Source organism: Parus major, chromosome 3, assembly GCF_001522545.3.
Source record: "Parus major isolate Abel chromosome 3, Parus_major1.1, whole genome shotgun sequence".
Lineage (NCBI taxonomy): Eukaryota > Metazoa > Chordata > Aves > Passeriformes > Paridae > Parus > Parus major.
This window is the reverse complement of record NC_031770.1, coordinates 64,152,950-64,168,707: the sequence shown is the minus strand read 5'-3', so window position 1 is coordinate 64,168,707 and position 15,758 is coordinate 64,152,950. Positions and strand designations below refer to the sequence as shown.

Here is a 15,758-nt window from a genome sequence, read left to right as displayed (position 1 = left end):
TCAGTGTCTACTTGTCTAGAACACACTCACAGGGACATGACAAAGAACAATGGAGAAGTAACCGATTTTAAATTTTCTTTAAAAACAGTTGTACCAAAACAGCCAACTAAAAACACCCAACAAAACAAAAAACAAACCAATTAAATACATTTTTTCTCATAGTATCTCTTAAAATTTGTGCAGTTCCTTCCACCACAAGTCTTCTAAATCATTCAATAGAAGGTGAAAAAAATAAATTTATATACTTAAGTAGGAGAATTGTAGTATCTCCATCAGAGACTTACAAGAAAATTGATGCTCTGATAAAAGCATACAATATGGCTCTGTCCTAAAGATCTCTTTTTTCTATTCATCCCATTAAATACAGCAAAAGGAGAATGTTGAACAGTCAGTCCAACAAGCTACACTTTCTTATTACGGTTATGCAGTTGAATCCAAACTTCATCAGTGAGATAATCTTCTGGAGAGCTACGCTAGTGAATGTTCTTAAAAACTTGTCTGATGCAATTGCAATAAAGGCTTGTACTATTGCTGCTGTTTGGCAGCTGGAATACAAGGAGCTTATTTTAAGAGGCCTTATATTGTAAATGTTTTGCCTCTTTTACAATAATTACTTAATTCCACATAAAATGGGAGACATTAACTCCTATGCTTCAAGCAATTTGTCATACAGAATTCTGCAGGTAATGTAGGTAAGTCTGCTCATAATTTTTCATTTCTAACAAAAATTTCCAACACCTGATGGGTCAGTCAAATAAAAATCTTCATCAAGACCTCAAGTTTTGGCTATGGTTAGCTATCCTATGAAGAAAAATTGTGATAGCTGATAAAAATGATTAAAGGAAAACCAAGAAGTCCTCCTTCTTCAGCATCTATTACTCCTTTTTTTAATACAACAAATGAGAAAACAGTGGTAATCTTAAATCAAGGAATACATATGAATCAAACAAGTAGATATGCGATAAAGAAAAAAAAAATCACTGAGTACTTGTGTGCAACTTCACATTAAATAATTAGCTCAAGGCCTCTGGTGGGTGCAGGTCTGTATCACACATCTGTCAGTTTATATATATTCAGTCTCTCATACAAACATGCTTAGTTCTGACTACTACTGCAAAAATCTTCCATTTTTTACTCAAAAAAAGGAAACAAAAAAGCTAAGTTGGTGGCACATTGCAATAGATAGAATTAGTTAAGAGAAAAACTTAAGAATTACCTATGCAACTCATCACAAAGAACACACTGAGATATTATTCCAAGGCCCATTTTAAGACTGTGTGCAATGCAGCTGTCAATATACCAGCTGTAATTCAATACAAAAAATCATAACTCACATCTTAACTTGTCAAGAGACAGCATGTAACAACTTGGTTTTCAGAGTCAGACATTTAACAGTCAACAGCAAATTTGCTTAAGTTTTCCAATACTTTTTCAAAGTTGAATTTCAAATTAGCTAGCAAATACCATTTAAGCTTTGGTTTGTTGGTGGGTTTTTAACATCACTTTTCCACACTAAGCACAAGCATCTTCAGCTACTGATCCACCACTGCTCCCATTACAGTCAGAAAAGGTTCTAATAAAGATAAAAGTTTTTGATATTTGGCTCTGTTCTGTTTCCTGCAGTTCCTCTCCTAATTTTAATCTATACTTTAAGAGAATTTCCATTGCTTTCTACCTATAGTTTAAGGGTTAAATAGACTGCATTCAATACAGCTTCCAAAACAAAATCTCTTCCATGAAAGTATTAGGTTTTTTTATGGTAAGTTCATTAAAAATTACTGCTTGATGCACAAAACCAAAGCTATGTACATTTCAGAAATGTCTCATTTTACAGATAAAAAGTTAAACATGGGCTTGTACTTGTCAGTTTTCCATATTTTTCATTAAGTTCTCAGTATACCGCCTATATTTTGGGCAGTCTTCAACCACAGAACCAGACATAAATACACTAGAACTCAACGCAGAGTAACCAGTTAATTCATGGTGTATCCCAATTCATTATTCAATCATCTGGAAACAACTATTTCCTCCTGTTACAGGCTCACTTGGGATGTACTTGCAACCACAAATCAATACTCTTGTGCTGGGATAGATGTGGTAGTACCAACACCAAATCAAAATCATTTTTCAGTTCTGGCAACCTCTATCAATCAGATTACTACAAATCTGTAGCACAGCAGTTTCAGGCAATTTCCCAAGACAGCTAAATCTTGAGAAACATACTGAAGAAAAAAAGTAAAAATAAAAATGACTTAGTGACGGATGTACAAATTCCCCAATCTGCCTCCCTTTGAGAAAGAATCCCATTTCCCCTCTAATCACCTATCTAAGACTATTGTTGACACATCTGTTATATGACTAGACCTTAAATTGCTGCAAGGAAAACAGGATAGACCAGGGGGCTATTCTCAAGTTGTGTTTGTCTCAGATCCGCATTTCCTTTCAGATTTATTTCTTGAATATTTGTATATATGATTTTAGCTTTTCAGGTGCATAGATCCCTAGAGATCCTCTTTCTACAAAGTTATTCCACATACAAACAAATGAATTTTCTCTCAGCAGAGTAATATTAAGTTCAGAACTTCCCAAAACAAGAAGCTAAACACCTAAGTGGAGGAAAAGGGTAAAAATGGCACTCATTTTACAAACCTGGATCACTGTTTCTGATTAATCACCAAAGTATTAAATAATATTTTTTCAGAGGCAATTTCCTCTTATTTTGAGGACTTGTGAACTTAAGATACATTGGGCAACATCCAGAAATAAAAATATCTTTAGTGAATTTTATGACAAGACAATTGCATTTCCAGGTTCTTAAGACCCTTAAAAGCTAAAAATGCAGTTATTTCAGAACAGAATAAAACCAAATAATTAATCTCTATTTTTTTGTATATTCCGTAAGTCAGCTTTATAAACCCCTCTTTCAGAGTCCTGACAAAATTAAGAAAATGCTGCTGTTCATTCAAATATTCTCAAACATTTCTTAATTTACAAACTGACAGAACTCTGGAAAGTACCAGTACCTGTCCTAATTTTCATTTCTTTGTCTTTTTTTTTTTTTTTTTTATTCTGCCAGGTTTTTGGGAAGAAAAAAAGCATGACACACACTTTCAGAGAAATAATTCACTGCACTTAGCTCCACAGTGTTGAGCAGAATCAATGTTATAGCTTGCCACACCAACTAGATAAAATATATGGGAAATTGTAGTTATATAAGCTGGGCTTCTAATGAGATCCTGCCAGTAGGAAAATGCACTGGTTTGCATAAACCAAGTGAAACTTGGTTGCTGTTGCCAGCAGTGCCAGTAAGGACACGGCGTGGAGGCCGCCCCACACTGGGTACCATGGAGAGCTGTGGCTGCCGCTCACCCCCACAGCCAAGGGGCAACACAGGGCAAGAGACAGCACAGGTCCAACACAGCCTACAGGCATAAAGTGTCTGACAAGGCTCCTCTTCCCAAGAGGAGAGCCTCACAAGTCTCCCAAGAAAAGCACAACCTCACACTTCACTAAATATGTACAGATTGTGTTCTTTGATAAAATTAGTTCTTGTAGGTAAACTTAAGACTACCCTCAATTCTTTGACAAAGCAACTGGGTTTTTATGCTTCCAAGACCAGAGAATATTCATTTCCTTCTAAAGCTTTAAAAAATCCTCCCTTTTCTTCTAAGAATTACTTTTCTATATGTGAGAACAGATGAGGCTCAAGATTAGTAGTGAATGTAGACTTGAATAGAACTTGTGAGTCAGGACTTTAATTAAGGGACCAACTTTATCAAAATTTCATATAGGCCCATACAGAAGCTAGACTTTATGATCAGTATGAATTTTTTTTATATATCCTATAGTGAGAAGGTGTTTTACTTCTGTCTACAACTTTACCAAACTAACAGTTTTTTGAAAGCAGGAAATTTAATTACCCTCAGGACCAGGGAGCATAGATGTGTAAGGCAAAAAAACAAAATAAAAAAAACCCACAGAGACAAAAACCAGACAAAAAAATGAACCACAACAAAACCCCAACCCAAAACATTTTTAAATTTCCATTAGAGGAAAACAGTCTATTACACAAAAAAACTTTGTCAAAAAATACCCAAAACAAAACAAAAAACTCCAGCAACAAACCACACCCCTACCCTCCCAACAATCTGGTATTTGAAATCTAGTTTATTCTAGAGTATCAATGCACAGCTATGGAAAAGAACACAAACCAACAGAGAAACTTGCTTCAGGCTCTTCACTTGTTCAGAATGTACCTCCTAAAGCAGTTTCTGCCCAAAGTGATAAGAATTATGATTAGATATGTGGAGGCAAGACAGAATATGCCTAATACACCAAATTGCCATATATACCTTTTCAATCCACAGTGTGGACCATTCACATGGTGTGAAACAGAGCACAGAAACAAAGGAAGACAAGAATCACAGGAATAGAAAGAATGGCTACAGAACGCTTCCCAGGTCACCTCAAAGAGTATGTAAACCAAGCTTTCTGTCAAAGTCCAGCCTCAGCACAAAGCAAATGGACATATGCTTTTAAAAGAAAAAAAGAGAAGTAGGGTTGGGGAAAGAGTTACATGACACAAAATTGAACCCGTCCTAAATTAATACTATAACATTAGACAATATATGGAAAGCTATGGGTCCAAAATTTCAAATAAATTTCTACCATTCTGTGTCACAACACAAACTATTTTCTTCAATAGTTTCTTCAAAAACTTCAAGCTGTGTTGACAAGACAGTTTAATGTTGAGAAGAAAGACATATATAGATTTTCCAGGTGTTTTGCCTTTTTTTAATATAAACATACAATTGATCACTAATTACAATGAGCAGCAATAAATTTTATTTTTAGTGTGAGATCTACAGTTATAATTACACAAAGCAGTTAAATAAAAAATCAAGTTATTTTCCCTAATCCTTTTAAAGAAATAATTTCCCATTATCTTCATTTGTCAAATTTTAAAAGGACAAAGACAGTCACAGAAGATTACTGCAATACATTTTAGTACAACCTATCCAAACACATCAGCATCCATACTGCAAAATTCTAGATCTGAGAAGGCAGTGTCAGACACCCTTTACTAAAAATTATAGCTTTCAGTCACATTGTGAGCAAAACCACTGTTCAAATAAAAATCTTTGGATTATAGCACACCTGTTTACTGAACACATCACAATTCAGGTTTCTAGAAATTAAATTCTAGGAAACTGGCTGAAAAGATTACTTTAATCTCATAAAAATTAAAATAGAAAACTAGTACTTCTCATGTTCGCCTCATACTACTTCTAAAAGCTAGACAACCTAGCTAAAAGGTTGTCTTTCATTTAATGGTAGCATCTTGAAGAAGGACTTCATGAACTTTTTAACATTAGCTATTTTTAAAAGCTGTCATTTTGATCCTAGTCAAGTGACAACCTCAGCAAAAGGTTCTTCTTCCTCCTCCCAGCCTTCTAGAATCAGTTAGAAGAGCCTGGCTGAGGAAACAGAACCAGGTAATATGCATTAAGTAGGACAAGATGGTGAATAGCTTTAGACTGTTTTGTTTCCTCTGGTTATTTTTGGAACACAATGCCTTTGGTTACTGGTATGACATCAGTCATTAGAAGAATACACAGATGCCTGGCTTACTACTGCCAAACTTGTATCAGCCAAGAGACATATACATCTGATTTCATAATGTTATGTTGAGATTTGCTGGGTTTATTCAGCAGCAAGCCTACAAACAGTTAGAAAAAGTTACTGACTATTTTAAGGTAATACCCTCATCCTTTGTACAGTTCAAAAGAGAATGAAGCTTCAATGGAGAATTGGAAGGGTGAAAAACAGTAGTAGCACTGACAAAATTACTGTTTTTATTAAAGCCAAAGCCAGAGTTCAGAGAATGAGATATTGAAATAATTTATGTGCTTAGAAGCTACTCAGGGCTAGAAGTTGCCATACCGAAACATGACTTATGACAAATAACACTTCTATGCATGTATTTGATGCAGTACACCTCTAATTGCACTTCTAGACATTAAAAAATAAAGTATGCGTAACCAAGAGGTTGCATGACAATACAGAAATATCCAAATATGCAAAGCACTGCTCTTGCCAAATACAATTTTACTGTGCTTGAAGAAAGCACAAAATCACAATGTTTAATATTAAATTGCAATGTGACTTCTTCAAAAGAAGTTCTAAGTCTGTCAATTTGAAACAAATTCTTTGCACATTCATGGTATTTCAAATACCAACAACAAAAAAACAACAAAAATCCCGTAAGACTGTCTTCTGCTGATACATTTTTGTAAGACTTATCAAATCAAATCCTTACAGGATTGAGTACTTCAGAGTGCTGTGCCCATACTAATTTACAAGTGTATGAAGTAATTAATCTATAAATACTTTGTACAGTTATGGAGTTCAAATACTGATTTCCTTTTTCAAATGTACATGAAAGACTCTCCAGTTTACAACTTTTCCATCTGAAGGAAAGCATTTCAGTATTGTGTTCTTAACTCTGAACTAGCACTTCCACTTAAAAAGAAAATTGCAAAAGCCTTCTTTCATAATGCAGTACTTAGCTGAAAACAGTAACAACAAAACCCAAAATCAATATATAGTCAAAATATTTCTTAATTTTTTCATAAGACTTATATTGTCCTATATAAAAAGGAGCTAAAGGTTGGCATTTTAAACTCCATGAGTGTTGCAATATCAGGTTTCATGTATATCCTGAATGTTCTTTAGTTTTTAAATTTTGACATGTTAACATTGAAGTTTGTAGTAAAATCCATGTCTTTACAGTTTTTCTTTAAATATCCTTAATGTGTTGATGTATGAGATTAAACAGCCGAAGTATTGACCAGAGCAACAACATCTCACAGTCTTCCAGCTCCTTGTAACTCTATACTATTTAATTATAGCAATGAATAATAAACAAGAGGATGCATATAGAATCTTAAGTCTTTAAGTTGCAAAAGATCCTTAAGATCATCAAGTCCAACTGTAAACCTAGCACTTGCAAGTCCACCACTAAACTATGTCCCCAGCTGCCATGTCATGTTACTTATTCTCTCTTAATTTATTTATCTCTTCATTTTTATTATTATTTTGGATGTTTGTAAAATGAGGAGAAAAAACCAAAAAATAAGCTCAGAGAAGCTGATATATATGCACAATTGTATTAAAGACGCATTTTAGACTAGACTAGTAACATATGTGAATGTGCGATCAGACAGTTTTTCAACATCACACTTTCAACTACACACACACAGAGGAAATATCTTTAGAACATCAAGTTATCAGCAGCCTCAGAAGAACTCTGAGTTACCAGTCAACCATTAGAACTATGTGGGTGGAGAGCAAAGGAATTAATTTGACTATTTCTTTCTTATATTAAAAACATTTCATTCTCGTCCTCCTTCTTTCTTCTTGATGTCTTGTGATAAAAGACTGTAATGTCATTGACCTAATTCACACATCACAACACTGAGCTCTAAAATATACCCGTATCAGGTCAACATAGAACCCCTTCAGTCTCACCTTACAGGTTTGCAATGATAATGAAGTGAAGAACCATTTGAGAGCTATATGATCCTTATTAACCACCAAATTCCATAATTTTATGTCCTACAAAATGTGGAAGGTAAGGAAGACCTCTTCAGGTCTAAATTAGAAGCCACAGCTGCTTTAAAGCAATTCACAGTGCTGAGTACCAGGAAGTACTCAGATAAAGACAATAACTGGTGATTTTACTGAAGTTCTAAACAAAATATTAAGCTAGTTCTTAGTTCTGAACTATACCAGATGGTCTTAAAGACATGACATTTTTACCCAGTTCCATCTTTCTTCTACAGAAAACTTCTCTTCTGAGAACACCCCTTGCTAAGATCATAAATACTGCAGAATAAGAACACAGAATATAGAATAAGAACATAGAATACCACATGGAAAGAGTCTGACAGGGAATACAGAGAGACTACACTAGCATAATTAAAAAAAAATAAATCTTAAGATAGTTAAACACAGTATTTCTGGAGCAAGTTTATCATTTCCCACCTAAAATGTCTCTCCCTTCTTAGAGGGCTTACTTCAGCTATCTTTGGAATAATTAAGAGAAAACAAATTTAAATATCTCCAGAGAAATGTAAATTAATTGAATATCTAATATTACATTTTCAGATCTTTCAGTCCTTGCTACTATTTTAAATGCAGTAGCACAATATTTATTCACACATTACCATTCGGAATAATATGGAAAATACTGACATTACAATATGTACTTAAATCACACCCGCCTCAAAATTTCAGTTCTTTTCATGCAATCCTAGAACTGTTACAAATATTGGCCTACTGCCAGTGTTAACACACATTGGAGAGATGACATAAGGCTGCTTAAAAAGCTAAATCCCAAGTTTTTACAAAACTGTTAATGGCATCAACTACAACATGATGACAGCTAACATCAAAACAGTTCTACAGAGATTTTCAGATTCTCATGTCTTCCCTGGTTTTACGGGTCCTTTTTTTAAAGTTTTCTTATAATTTTATGCAAAATGAACCTTCTGCAAGAGGTTTAGTTGTTTTGCTTCCTGAGGCAGAATACTTCCAAATAAAAACTGGCAAAGTTTCACTGGAAACATTTTGTTAGGAATCATTTATGTAAGTTAAACCTTACAGTTCTTACTTCTGTAGAACTGGATTCTGTGATAGCTGAGGGAGACCTTTAACCATCCCAGAAAAAGAGTATACATACAACAAAAAATATAAGCACCTGAATTAAAGATCATCAAATCTGCTCTTCAGTCTCTGAAATATATTTGAAATAGATTTACTTTGAAATATATTTATAAATATATTTATAAAATCTAAGGTTTTTGGGTTTTTTTTAAGTAGTTTCCCAAACATAGACTAGAAGCTGTTGGAAAAATTGAGAACAAAAGTCAGGTCTCAGGAGTCTTGGATTCTAGTTTCTTGTTTACTCAAGGATGATGTGTCTTGGTTAACTTTGTTACTGTACTCTTTGAACTTAGTTTTCTGGAACCTTTCCAGAACGGAACCATCAAGCTCTAAGTATGTACCAAGGGAAAACATTCATGTTTTATACAGTTTCTTTTTATTAAACAGACAAAAATGCTAACTGTAGGGTAGATCTTCATGGCACTTATATACTCTTCTCCCTGAATCATACAATAGTTTGGGTTGGAAAGGACCCTAAAAGTCAGCCAATTCCAACCCCCCCTGCCAGGCAGGGACACCTTCCACATCACCAGTTTATTCAAAATCCCACCCAGTCTGACCTTGAACATTTCCAGGGATGGGGCATCCACAGCTTCTCTAGACAACCTGTCCTAGTGCTTCATCACCCTCTCAGTAAAGAACTTCTTTCTAGTACCGAATCTAAACCTATCCTCTTTCAGTTTAAAGCAAATCCCCCTTGTTTTATCTCCACAGGACCTTATCAAAAGTTCCTCTCTAGCAGGCTCCCTTTAGGTACTGGAAGGCTGCTCTGAGGTCTCCCCAGCAGTCTCTTCTCTAGACTAAACAAGCCCAGCTCTCATAGCCTGTCTTTACTGGAGAGGTGCTCCAGCCCTCTGATCATTCTGGCCTCCTCTGGACTCACTCCACAGCCCTCTGATCATCTTCTGAGACCTTCTCTGGACTTGCTAAAGCAGGTCCAGGTCTTTTGTGTGCTGGGGACCCCAGAGCTGGACACAACACCCAGGGGGGGTCTCAGGAGAGTAAAGTAGAGGGGGAAAATCAGCTCCCTTGACCTGTTGGTCACATTCCCTTGATGCAGCCCTGGATACTGGGTTGGTTTTCTGGGCTGCAAGAGCACATTGCCAGGTTATATTTTGTCATCCATCAACACTACCAGGTGTTTCTTTCTCATCAGAGCTGCTCCAGTTCATGTAAAATTTCTGCAACAAATATCATACAAACAAACCAATACTGAAGATTCTCTCAGACCCAGCACAAATCGTGCAGCTATTCTGTAGAAGTTAAAGATCTATTTTGATGTCACACAACTTGTACAATAGACTTTACAGACACCCTTAGGATATGGATTTCTCAATCACAAATGCTCAAGCTACAAACTACATCACAAAGAAAGAAAGAAAGAAAGAAAGAAGAAACAAAACAGCAAATCCAAAATGAGAAACAAGCCACCTGAACTCTTGTGGGAATCATGAAAACTAATGCCATTCTCTCCTATTGAGGTAAGCATGGTAGCACCTTGCTTTTTGTTCCTAATCCTGTTGTCTTATGAAAAGTAATTAAATATATATGCATATTTTCATCTGCAGCAGGCATAATTCAACACTGCATTAGCACTCCTGAATGCAGTAGTACAAACACATATATGCAATCTCATAATCGCAGTTTATTTCTTGCTGGTTTTAATCTTTGTGTCAGATGCTACTTTATCTCAAACTAGTACACAGATCTTCTGAAATGCCTGAAAATAAGGAGCTTATACTGAAGAGGAAGACCTGAAATTGCTTCAGTTACAATCTACTGCAGTCTTTGAACATGACATGAAGTATCATCTTGGTTTTTTTAGACCTGCATTTCTAACCACTAGTTTTACCTTCCCCTGTGAATTAAGCATATTAAAGTTAAATCAAAGTAAGTCTTTCTCCCACCCAAAAGTAAAAATATAGTGAAGCACTTCAGATGTGTTTGGCTTAGTGAAATGGATTCATACCTTATTTTGCCTTACTCTGAATCACTGATTAAATCTGGCTATTAAGCAAATTTCACCTTTTATTTTGTGTTCCTGTATTGTTTTGACTAAAACATCAGATTCCCTTTAAGTAATGCAAAAACATAACTGAGGAATCCTAATTTTGGAATTTTACATTTAACTCATGAGTGACCCTCATATTCTGTGGAAGAAAGCATTTTCTTCCACTCCTACGCACAGCTCATAATACAAAATACAAGGATAGGCAAAAGTAAACTATGGAGTCACATTTATTTTGTCAGAAGACAGAAGCTGTCTGGATAACTTAACTGTGTGTACTCCCTGGACAATGAATATTTGGATTTTCTTTTACCACACTATTGGTGGGTTTGCTTTAACCTGGTAAATTGCCTTCTGCTCTAAATCCAAAGGGGGAATTATTATATCTTCAAGACACTCTTAGAGAAGAGTTAGAACAAGAATTAAATAAATGGGAAAAACAGTTGAAAGACATGCAAGAAGCACCTTATATATAAGACATTAAACAACTTTAGAAGCACAATTAAGAAGTGGTTCTCCTAACAATAAATTCCTAGTTTACTGAAGAGGAATTTTATGCACATATGCTAGTAAGCATTTGACAAAGCTAGAACAGCAGAATTTGGTCAAAAGACCTAAACACAAATATCCTAAAATCTTTTTTGCAACAACTTACTTCAAGGATTCTTCTGCAAAGTAAAGTTAATTCTTCTCTGACAGTTAAGTCCCATTCATGGAAATTAAGTTTATTACATTTATATTTTTCCCCTGTAGATTGAGTCCTTTCCCAAGGACTAATTTCTGCAGCCAGCTATCAAATCAGGCTTCAGATTCTAGAACAGATTAGAAAGTTTAGAAGGTCATACTTTACCAAGAAGTTTCTATAATTCTTCTAAGCCTCCCTTCTTGAAAGGTCAAGTAGGTCAACAGATATGTAGAATCTGAGCCCTCTAGCTACAAAACTGTCAAAATGTACAACTCTAACTTAATGAAATACATTTTATACAATATCTTTAATCTTAATTCTAATCTTCAAAATCTTAATTTTATTGTTGCAATAGGTGCAAGAGAAGTATTTTTATATACACCTTAGTTTACATTTAAAAGTACTATTATTCACTCCAGACCTTCAGTCAATAGAAAGATCACCTGATTTGCCAAGTTTTCTCACTAAAACTCGAAAACAGAACACAACATACAAACTAAAACACTGCCAGAATCTGCAAGTCACTGGGAAACATGAAAGACTCCGGCCCTGCAAAAGCCTAATTCACTTGTAAACTCCTTGTATAAGCACGTAGTTTGCAATTATTTGAAATGCACAGCACAAAACAACTCATAGGTTTTATTTACACTAATCTGACATCTTTGTTGGGACAGATGTGCACACAATATATAGAATCTTAGATGAACTCTATTGTGGATCATAAAAAAAATAGCAAAAATAAAGTATTTCATTTCACTTTCTTTGCATTTTCCAACACAGGAGTTCAAAATATTTCAGCACCATGCATTCAAATCCATAATTAACTCACATCCACCTCAAGATATCTGACGCATAAGTGAGAGTGCACTGGGCACATGCCCAGTGATGTGGAACTCATGGGTAATCCACAAATGACTTCACATCACAAGTGGAATGCTGTTTCTGAAATAAATGATAAACTGCTGGGTAATTTCCTAGAGAAAGTAAGAGAAATATATCAAAGGCACACACAGAGATGCAAACTCTTCTTTGAAAATATTACTTTACATATTCACCTAGGCCTTAAGGTAAGCCTAAAACACACTTAGGGTCTCCAGGTGCTTTTTATACCTTTTAGGGAGTATAAACCTGTAGTAATATCTTTAATGTTTTATTTCATTATTTGTATGCACATGGAGCAAAACCAAGGAGATTCTTCAGCTTATTTCAGTTCAACTTTTCTTTTTATGCAATTAGAGTTCCACTGATGTTACCATCAAAAGAAATTGGACTTTGAATTCAAGGACAAGATTCCCCTCAGTTATCAGCTTCCCAACACATTAAGGTGCAGAGTGTGCCACAAAAAATACTATTTTTAACTGGTCAATGGTGCATCAACCCATACATAAATGTGAACTGTCTCCACTGTGAGACTGCCAGCAGTCTTCATTCTCTTCACTCTTAGATCCAAAGAAATGTCACCTTCATCCATTTTAGTATACATGTTAAGAATACTGGCAGTTCCTACAGTGCTTTAAAACTACCTTTAAACGTTTTAGCTATTAAATTCCTGACAAAAATTACTTCTTCTTTCTCTTTAAAAAAGAGAATCTGCCTCTCATTTCCTAAATAATGCCATTTGCCTACAGCTTGAGCTTCACACAAGAGAGATTACAGCACCAAAGCATTGTTTTAAGTTATTCTAAGTAAATCACAGCTACAGTCACATCTGAAACATTGGGCCTACCTGCCTTAACAATAAGCTTTAAAAACACCTCCTAGTGTGACTCTGGCCTCTCACAAAGATACAATGTATTCTCCACGCTGGGGATGACATAATGAAAACTGTTCTATCAGCAATAGCAGACCTGAAATTTTCTCACACTTCACCCTCACTATCTAAGGCATTTAAGCTATTACCAGACACCTTAAATAACAGCACTTCAGCAAAGGGAAGGCAAGCATCACTTGAATTTCTCCATTTAAAGAGACCCGGAGAAGGGCTTATAACAGCGCTAGAAGAGTAGCTACAATTCCTACGGAATAAATAACCAATACCAGCCCAGCAGTCAGGGACCCGCTCCCGCACACCGGGATACCTGGCTGTACCAGGCGGGATTCGGACACCACTGACGGGGGCCGGTACTGCGGCAGCTCCGGTGCGCGGCTCCTCTCCAGCCGGACCGCCGGAGCTCTCCCCGCGGGACCACCGCGCGCTCCTGCCCGCGGCGGCCGCGGGATGCTCCCGCTCACCGAAGGCGCTTCGCCTCGGCCTCCGGAGTACAAATCCGGCCGCATCCCACCTGGATTTGCCATCCGCCCCGGCAGCCTGCCCCTCTCCAGGCCCATCGCTGCCCGCATGAGGGCAAGGAGCGAAGGGAAGGAAACACAACGGAGGACGAAGACACCCGAGGCGGCTACGGACCCGGCGCGCCTCCCTCACCTTCGTCAGCTGAGCGATTTTCTTGCTCATTTTGAAGTGCAGGTCCGGGCTGTGCTCGGCGCCCAGCCCCGCCTGTGCCGAGCCGAGTTTTCCCGCTCCGGGCGCGGATCCGCCGCCGTAGCCGTGCTGCGGCTGCTGCCAGCCCATGCCCGGGGTCGCCATCTTCACAGCCCGGCTCTCGCCGCCGCTCGGGCTCCGCCGCCTCCTGCCTTACCGGGGACCGAGCCCAGCGCCCCAGCCGCGATCCGCTGCCCGCGGCGGCTCCTCCCGCCCCGGGGCGCTTCCCTCGGCCGCCGCCCCCGCCGGGCTGCGCCGTCAAAGCTCTGGGGGACGTTGCGAGACGGGGCGCTAGCCTAGCCTAGCCTAGGCTTGCCTAGCCTTTCCTTGCTTTGCTTTGCTTTGTCTCGCCTCGCCTCTCCTGGCGGCGCCGGGGGAGGCCGGCCGGGCGGGCCGCGGTTGCCGGGGCCGCCGCCGCGCTGTTTACGCCGCGCGGCCCCGCGTCACGCGCCGGCCCCGCCCGCGCGCTCCCCGCCCGCGGCCGCGCGCGCCGCCCAGCGAGCGGGGCGCGCGCCGGGCTCCCCCTCGCCGCCCGCCGTCCCGGGAGCCGGGAGCCGGGAGCCGGGAGCCGGGAGCCGGGAGCCGGGAGCCGGGAGCCGGGAGCCGGGAGCCGGGAGCCGGGAGCCGGGAGCCGGGAGCCGGGAGCCGGGAGGGGGCGGAGAGAGCCCCTTGGCGGCGGGGGCCTGGGCATGGCGGGTGGGAACGTCCGGGTTCAGTCAGCGCTGTCCCTCCGCGGCAGCGCTCGGCCCCGTGAGCCAAACGCCTGAGGCTTCTCCTCGTGGGAAGCCCTGAGCGTGTGGCGGGGGATGCCCGGGGCAGGGCACTACGGTGCGGGGTGTGCAGGTGGCTGGAGCTGGTCCCCGAGTTCGTCCCTGTGTGAGTGCAGGACGTGCCGTCCGCTCGCAGCAGGAGCTGGCACGGGCAAGGAGCCACTCGAAGCTGGAGCGGGTAGCACGGGAATGGCACGGTCAGCTCGGGTTTTGAGGGAAGTTAGGGGCTGGCCTCTTCTCCCAGGCGATTAGCGGCCGGACGAGAGGATAGAGTCTTAAGCTGCTCCAGGGGAGGTTTAGGATGGACATTAGGAGTAATTCCTTCAAAAAAAGGGTGATAGATGTTGGAGTGGACTGTGCCGGGACGTGAAGGAGTCACCGTCCCTGGAGGTGTTAAAGACTGGATGTGACACTGGTCGGGTTGACAAGGTGGTGTTTGCTCATAGGTTGGACCCGATGATCTCAAAGTTCTGTTCCAACTAAACTGATTCTGTGATGAAACGCTCACAAATGCTGGGGTGACCGGCCCAGTGAGTGAGGAGGCGTCCAGCTGAGCCGTCCGGTCTCTCCTGGGTCACAGACACTGCTTCTGCAGCACACAGCCTCGGGCCAGCGCACTGATGGGCAAGGAACAAGGTCCCCGCCAGAGGGGATTCACAGCTGGATTTAGCACGACCTTTAGGTTGAATTTGACTGCTCTCTTTTTCAGTTCCCATCCTGTGGGACTCCTGAGAACTGTCACCCTCTTTAAGAATTTAACATCTCCTTGCTAGGCTCTGGCCTTGTGAGAATATATATGTATTAATGTGCTTGGACACATCTGATTCCTGGATTAACAGCCTCTGCAATCTTCCTCTACAGAGTCCTTGGTACTGTCTGTTGAGTAGTTTATCTTTTTACTGCTTTCTTTTCTGCTCTAAAAATCTCTTCTTTGCCTGCATTCTTTGTAGGCTGGTGGAGGTATCAAAGAGGCAAACCACAAAAATACACAGCTAAGTCTGTGGTTCTCAGCAATGTTATGGAGGAAAGCATCACTTAGCATTTGCAAATCATAGAAGTAGGTGGAATATTAAAGTGTAAGAAGAGACC

At 39.5% G+C, this 15,758-nt stretch overlaps 1 protein-coding gene across 8 annotated transcripts in view; it reads right to left on the bottom strand.

The window, feature by feature from the left end:
- The window catches only part of FAM184A (family with sequence similarity 184 member A), a 73,193-nt gene extending 58,894 nt beyond the window's left edge, over positions 1-14,299 (bottom strand). For all 8 annotated transcript variants that reach the window (XM_015622764.2, XM_015622766.2, XM_015622767.2 and 5 more), the window contains exon 1: positions 13,843-14,299. In XM_015622764.2, coding sequence (XP_015478250.1) covers positions 13,843-14,004 — 162 coding nt within the window. In that variant the 5' untranslated portion in view covers positions 14,005-14,299. The remainder of the gene's footprint in view (positions 1-13,842) is intronic.
- Positions 14,300-15,758: the final 1,459 nt, after the last annotated feature.